Below are 7,838 nucleotides of genomic sequence, written 5' to 3'. Positions count from 1 at the left end.
AAAAAAATTATTAAAAAAATGGAGAGAAAAGGAGAAATAATGAACTTGTTAAGCGACAGGAGCTTTGGGAACCTATATCAGAAACAGGCCACTTTCTCCCCCCCTACAAGATGCAAGGCTTCAGTAATGGCTATGGTCCATTGTACGTCAATCTGATCCATTAGCTTTGACTTATAAAACCAATGAAAATAAAGAAATAAAGGAATCACTTTTCTTTAGGCAGCAATATTGGTCTCAGTGTTATTACAATTTTGCTTTAAAAAAAGCATAAAACACAAAAGGTAAATACAAACAAAATCATCCTAAAATGAGAATGAGACTGTCACTATTTCATGACAAAAGCGTGTTCATGGGTTGAAATGGCTGATTTTTTTTTTTTTTTTAAGCAGAAAGCTTTATTACACAACTCAGTCCAACTTCTCTTTGCTTCTTTCTTTCTTTCTTTCAGGTTTAGTCTCTCATGTACTCCCACCATTTTCTTTGTTCAGCTCAGCCATTAGCATACTTTCATTGCTTTCCCAGTTCCTTTGAAAGTGGAACATCCAAGAAGTAGACTGGTCCTTTTTAGCAAAGATTAGTGGGAATTCACAGACTTAATTTTATTTTCTCATGCTCCATATTAGGCCACAGAGAACGAAAGGGATATAGGAGGAGGAGGAAGAGGAGGAGGAGGAGGGGAGGCGGGAGAGATGGATGAGATACTGGGTTGTCAGCAACTCTTAAAAATATCTCTCCTCCACTCAGTCAGTAATGATGATAGGAGAGACAGAGGGGGGAAAGGGCAAGCGGGTGCTAATAACAACTGGGCAAACCTCAATAACATGAGCTGATGCAATCGACCAAGCCCAGGTCTCCATAGCAACCACTTGGACTCTGATTCCTGCAGCCCAACTCTCTGGTTAAAGTCTGTTTGTCAGTCATTTGGGACTTTGATGCAGGCGCCACTCTCTGTGTATGTGTTTGTATGTGTGTATATGTGTGTGTTTTTCACATTACATATGCATGTCTGTGTGTTTGTTCTCATTCTGCTGCTACCAGCGGTTGATAATCTGGTTCATGTAGTCCTCAGTGGGGAGCCTGCTGCCCGCCTCCTCCGTTCTGCCTCCCTCCTCGCCCTCCTCCCGCTCCTCCCGCTCCCCTTCCCCGTCCTCCAGCGTCGTCACCGAGCTCTGCCGGCTGTGGGAGGGCCACAGGTTGACGCCCAGGCCCAGGCCCTGGTGGCTCTGCTGCATGTGGTTCTTGATGCGCTGCTGCCGCCTCTCCTGCTGCCTGGTGTACTGGTAGCGCTGCTGGAACAGGTCCCTGGCGTAGTCGTAAAGCTCCATGTCCAGCTCGTTCAGCTCCTCTATACGCTGGACCTAACGGGGAAGGAGCAGATGAACGTTGTTGAAGTTAGTTCAGAGGCAAAGAAGGATACAGAAAAAGAGTTGAAGACTATTTTTTGTATTAAGCATAATTCTGATGTTTAAGTGGATGAAATGAATGAAAATGAGACATGTGGAGGTAGAGAAGAAGACTGAAAACTCTCCACAGTAGACAATCTGGGCCCATATTTATCAATCGTCTCAGAGTAAAAAACTTCTCTATCCTGGCCGAACATTCTCAGGGTGACACATATTCGGTCCTACTTTTTAGGTCCGGGAGTAAAAGTATTTTATCAGCCTTCTAAAATGTCTCCCGCTTCACTGACCTTGTAAAAGAGCACACGATCTCTCCACAAAAAAACAAGGTGTTCAAAACTTTACAGGGAAAATGCAGCTTTGCAGCAGTGATGATGTGTCTGTTATGAATGGCTTAATTTGTAACAGGTCTATGTTGACTTTTACCACCACCCCAATAGTGACGTATTGACACCTGAAGCTAATATACAGGAACTAAATTTAGTTCCTGGTTCCTTTGTCAAAATGCAGGTAAAGATCTTGAATTCCTCAAAAGGTTATTGGTCCCCTGGGAAAGCTCCCGTGGTGGAAACGCCTATTACATGACATTTGTACAAAAGCTTTAAAGGAGTCCTACATGGAGAGGGAACAGAGAAAAATGTGTGTTGGCAATATGTGGAGCAAGATAACAGAAATGTGTTTGATGTTTGGTTGTGCGGTGCAGCTGGCTGTATTGGCGTGCATCATCTGGTGTGTGTGTGTGTGTGAATTCAACATGGAGGGGGAAATGTGTTTAATTAAGAGAATCCCTTTGAAATCTGTGATGGAGTGCTGGATTTCATTTGTGGGCAACATGTGCGACAAGAGAGGGAAGCGACACGCTGCATCAGTGTTGAAAATTAGAGATGTTTGATCGGCAGCACGGGGGGACACCGGCACAAAGCCAGGAAGACTGAGCTTAAGTCGTCAACACAGAAACGTAATGTACCAGAGAACAGTTGTCATATAATTTAGAAACCAGTATTAATCAAAGATGACTCACTGGGATCTCGAAGCCACGAGGTATAAGTGGAGGTATAAGTGGAGGTACAAGCTTTGCAGGAGAGTGTAAAATAAACGTTCTCCTCATAACCTGCTGACGTAATTACCTGACTTTTTATAAATAACTGAATAAAGTCACAATTTCAGACAGAGTCTTTAGAAGTATTTAATTTAAAATGTAATTTTAAAAATGTATTGTACTCAAAATGCCACACACAGCCTCATCCGCCTGCCTCACCATGTGACATTTTCTCTTTTTTGTGATAATAACCATTGGTCCACCTTTCCGCAGCCGCTGTCAGCGGGGCATATGTTATTTTCTATCCTCCCAACTGGTTTTGATGTATAAATCAGCAGTCTGCTGTGTACTGGAGGATATTTTTTGCTGGGGAAATTGAGCTTAAGAACTCCCACACTGGATCAATCAAAGTGTGAAGAACATGTTTGAAGCTGCTGTATTTTTTTATTTTATTTTTTTTAAACAGTGACAGTCATCCCAACTCATTTCACAGCAATACAAGACCACTGTGTTTACTCTCTGTTTCCCTCTTTTTTCTCATTTTCTACTTCTTTTCTCTGATTATTTTTCTTCTTTTTTTAAATATTGTTTTAATTTCCTGTATGTAAATGAATGTGCTACGGATGCCATGTTTATTTTCTAAGAGAGGTATCAGTCAAAAAACAAAACCATTGCTATGGCCATTACTTAGAAAATACCACTTTGAAAGAAAAACACATACATACTTGGATTATCCAACAGACTGCATTATTTACATTAAGTATTACTGTAAGTGCACTTTTCCAGTGGTGAAAGAGGTACTTGGGACTTTTACTGAAGCAAAAGCACCAATACTGCGATATAAAAACCAAATCCTTCATTCAAAAGCCTACTTATGTAAAACTACAGCAGGCAGTATTATCAGCTAAATGTACTTAAAGTATCAAAATAAAAGTACTTGTTCTGCAGAAAGCTGCCCCCTGTGACTGATACATTTTCATATGACATTATATTTTTAAAACGGATGTAGCATTTTACAGTTGCAGCTGCTCAAAGTGGAGCTAGTTTTAAAAACTTTATATACTTTATAATACTTTATATATATATATATGTTTTTGTATGTTATTATGTACAGTAACTATGCCTGTCAACTTAAACTGCAATATCTCCCTCTGAAATGTAGTGTAGAAGCATAAAGTAGCATAAAATCGAAAGTAAAGTACCTCAGAATTGTACTTAAGTACCGTATTTAACTAAATGTATTTAGTTACTTTCTCCCACTGACTTTCTCTCATGACCCGAGAGAAACTAGAACTAACTCTACAAAAGATGACGGAGTAGCAGCACTAACCGTAGCGTTGTCCAAGTCCACCCCTGCAGCGCGGGTGCTGTTGTACTGCATGAACGGCCTGATGAAGCGCAACCTGAAGGTTCGTTCAAACAGGAACTGGGTTTTCCTCTGGTACTCCGTCAGACCGAAGAAGGCCATGTCTCGTAGGTTCTTCTTGGCCGACTCCAGGAGAAGCTGGGCCCTCTTCTTCTCCGGAACCGTGGACATGTTGTAGCAGCCGACGAGGCTCAGGTCTGCTAACATGCGAACCTACAGACAGAGCGACAGGAAGTGGAGGAGGTTATAGAAATCAGAGGATGTTTGTGTGAACGATGGTGTTAAATAATGCACCTTTAAATTAAGGACTTTAAACCTTAGTGTCAGGAAGAGCAGAGGGCTAAATTCTGACTTCAAAGGGAAAATCAATCAGGTCAGTTTATATCTTTTCTGGATTTCTGCTTTGGTTTTACAGCCAAGAGAAGGAAAGTAAAAAGGAGTTTTCACTAGTGTATAAAGTCTAATATTTGTAAGAACATTTATCTTTGTGGTGTTGATGCTGAATAAAGCTGAAAGAATTTATTGATTGACTGGATAACTGATGAGTCATCTTCCTTTGGCTGAAACCAATGCTTTTTTTCCATTATCAATTCATCTGCAGATTCTTTTTCTTGATTAATCGTTTAGTCTATGAAATGTTAAAAGATTAAAATTCCCAATTTCTCAGAAGAAACGTTGGCTTCAGTTTGCTTGTTTTGTCCGACTAACAGTTCAGAGCAGTCAGATATTCAATCCACTCTCAGGAATGACAAAGAACATCAGAAAAAAAAGCTTGAGAAGATGAAAGGAAAAGGTGAAGGCAATTTTGCTTTAAAGAGGACTCAAATAATGAACTGATTTTTAAAATAAAGTAGCTGCAGATTCATTTTCAGTCACTGGAATAATTTATTAATTTACTAATCATTGCAGCTCTACATTTAACTAAGTTATAAATATAAAAATCTTATGTAAAAATCCTCTCTCAAATTCCTCGATTAGGCATTTTACTTAATAAACTAAAGTAGTTTCGATTCTTGTGGATTTGTTCCAAAATGAGATCACTTCATCATTGAGTGCACTCGGGAGCTGTTGTGCTACAGTACAGGAACAGGGACTGCATACTGATTTGGATTCACAAGAGTACACCGTGTGCACCTCAGTCTGCCGGTCCACCAGGATGCTTCAAGAGTGTGTGTGTGTGTGTGCGCCACATTCTTAAGTTATTGGACCTTGAGTAATAACAGCCTCAGGCTCAGATGAAATAAGCTGGCCAACACGTTTAGGTGGGAGACTGAGATAGCATTAGAAAAGAAGGTGTGAATTTGAGGTGTTTATGGCCAGCAGGCAAACCCCTGACTGTATATCTGTGTGTGTAAGTGTGTGTGTGTGCGCTCATGTGTTCATATGTTTTTGAATTGCAGTGAATGTGAATGTAAAAATAATCAAATAAAAAAAACTGTTTTTGTTAAGAAATCAATATTTGATTTTTGTTGTTGTTGTTTTGCTTTCCCATTCTGTTTTTAAAAAAAGAAATCAGTATTGATCACTTGTGTATTTCTCGTGTAAAAATCTACCAAACAATTTGATCTATTTTTTCCTGCAGAGATGTATGCCCTGCCCTGTATCTTCCAGTGGGCTTGGATTTATGATACCAGCGGACAATGTCGACAGGAGAGAAGTCTGATCAGGTGCAGAGATGCAGGTTATCTAGGTAGCGGTGATAAATGGCGGCATTAAGACTGAAATCAGCTCTTTTGAGTGTTCGCAGTAAAACAGTCCTTGCACAACAGCCCAAAACCAAAGCTGAATGGCCGAGAATTTGTGGACAACTTCGCTCTCTGACTTTTAAACGACTGTACTTGTTTCTGTTCAGAGGAAGGTAACCGGTCAACCCTATCCCATCTCACAAAGCTTACACTGTGCAGTTTTTATTGATCTGTATCACAGCTACTGGTGTGGTTATATTAGAGCTTTTGTTCTCTCCGTACCTGTCTGTTGTTGGCCAGGTTGTAGGGGCAGTCCATGAACTGCTGCAGGGTGCATCCCGACCAGTCAGAGCCCTCGTAGCAGGAGGGCAGCTCCTCGGGCGTCGGAGTTCGTCCATCGCACATGTGCAGGGAGGTTTTCCACGTGGCTCCCCGCTGCACATGCCGCCACTCGCTGAGGTATCGAGACACTGGGTCCCTCAGCAGAGTGATGTAGTAGAATTTTCTATTGGGTGTAAAAGGAGGGAAAGGGGCAGAAGAAAGAAGTAGAGGAGGGGAAATAAGAGGTAAGAAAGAGGAGGAAATTGAGAAAAAGAGAGATTTACATTAATAAATTACTCTAGATAAAGGCAATCAATTAAAAAGCAAGAACATACAACCTGTAAAAAAAAATCTTAACTTCCTTAGTACTTTCCGTTGTTTTTATTTGGAAAGGAGAAGCAGAAGTGAAACAGCACTGATAAGAAGTTACAAGCAAAGAGTGTGATGAACACTCTTTCAAAACTGCATCATGTGTCATTGCCCAGTTGCCCATGTGGTGGCACTGTGTACAACGCTTTACTGCAGCACTTCTCCATCCACAAAACTCAGTAGGAGGGAAGCTACAGACGGAGGGTGTCATACTTAATACCATATTATTTGCATTTACTAGAGGCGGCCCTGCGACGCACAAAAGAAATCTATGCAGCAGACAGGAAGTCAAACTACAAATGAGCGGGAGGAGGAGGTGAGGGAGAGAGTTGATTTGTCAGGCAGAGGATCAGGTCAGTGTTCAGGCCACACTGTGGAGGAAAAGAAACTGCTGGCACAAGCACATCTCACTCTGCAACACACATCTCCACCCTGCAAACATCCTTATGTCTCAGACTCTGGCACACACACACACACACACCAAACATCCTTCCTCTCACCTCGCACTCGCACCAAAGTCTGCCTCCGCGAGATGACTCACCCCGCATCTGAGATACGGATGGGACCGTTTCTGTGGTGTGTAACGTAATGGTGCATAGCACAGTTCAATGTCTCTCCAGAGGGGACACTCCCACCAGAGCGGAGACCTTTCCAGGCATTCACACTCCAGCTAATTACTGCAGTCTAATCAATCAACACATCCTCATTAGCCGCACACACATGCAACGTGTGTGTGTGTGTTTATGTGTGGCTATGTGCCTGCAGTGTGTCTGGAAACAATGGTATGGATTTGTCTGGGCAACAGACATGCCGCTGGTCGAAAATACGCACAGGCACACACGCTGCCCTCCTCTCCTGGGCTTGCATCACGTCAGAGGAATGTTTGCAGAGAGAATTTTGTGTGCTGACAGGACTCCATGAAAATAAAAAAAAAAATAATAATCACCCCCGGTCCACACAAGCCGCCTCACATATACACACAGACTCTCTGCTTCAATCGCTAAATCCCCACACAAAGCCCCAAGTGTCACAGAAACAGTAGCAGTGTCTGGATATTAAAAAGAAGTGGCTAAAACCCCCTGAAATCCAGTGGGCAGCGGGGAGATCCTGGGCGACAAAACCCTAAATCTAGCAACAGTTGAGATGTGGTGCACAATAAAACAACCGAACTCTAAATCCAGCGGTGGCAAAGGAGATCCTGGACAATGAAAACAAAAATCAAACCCAAAAACAAATTTCATCTGGGAGATCCAGCGCAACACACAACAACCACACCCTGAATTCAGCTGTAGCATGGAGAGATCCCCTGCAAATGAAAAACGAATCTAGTAGCAGCAGGGGGATCATGGACAATAAAACGACTAAACCCTAAATCCAGTGGCAGCTGGGAGACCCCGGGCAACGAACCAAACAGACCCTCAATCCGGGGGACAGTGGGGGGATCACGGGCCATAGAAACAAAGTATCTAAACTCTAAATCCCATCAACCTAAACCTAAAATCTCATCCCTGATCTAATCAAAAGCAGAGGAGAAGAGAGGCACAGTCAAACTGGAGCCTGCAGGAGACCGGGGTACATTATGGAGATTCCTATGATGACATTATCAGGATTCCTAACACTCCCCTGAGTGCAGTGTGTGTTTGTGTGTAAGTGTGTGT

At 42.2% G+C, this 7,838-nt stretch overlaps 1 protein-coding gene across 1 annotated transcript in view; it reads right to left on the bottom strand.

The window, feature by feature from the left end:
* Positions 1-37: 37 nt before the first annotated feature.
* Positions 38-7,838, bottom strand: part of hs6st1a (heparan sulfate 6-O-sulfotransferase 1a) — a 49,210-nt gene continuing 41,409 nt past the window's right edge. The window contains exons 2-4 of the mRNA XM_035674549.1: positions 5,773-5,995; positions 3,770-4,018; positions 38-1,358 (exon numbers count right to left, since the gene is read on the bottom strand). Coding sequence (XP_035530442.1) covers positions 1,032-1,358; positions 3,770-4,018; positions 5,773-5,995 — 799 coding nt within the window. The 3' untranslated portion in view covers positions 38-1,031. The remainder of the gene's footprint in view (positions 1,359-3,769; positions 4,019-5,772; positions 5,996-7,838) is intronic.

The sequence above is a fragment of the Morone saxatilis genome, unplaced genomic scaffold, assembly GCF_004916995.1.
Source record: "Morone saxatilis isolate NCDOM2014 unplaced genomic scaffold, NCSU_SB_2.0 Contig3, whole genome shotgun sequence".
Lineage (NCBI taxonomy): Eukaryota > Metazoa > Chordata > Actinopteri > Moronidae > Morone > Morone saxatilis.
This window is presented reverse-complemented; position numbering and strand designations above follow the sequence as displayed.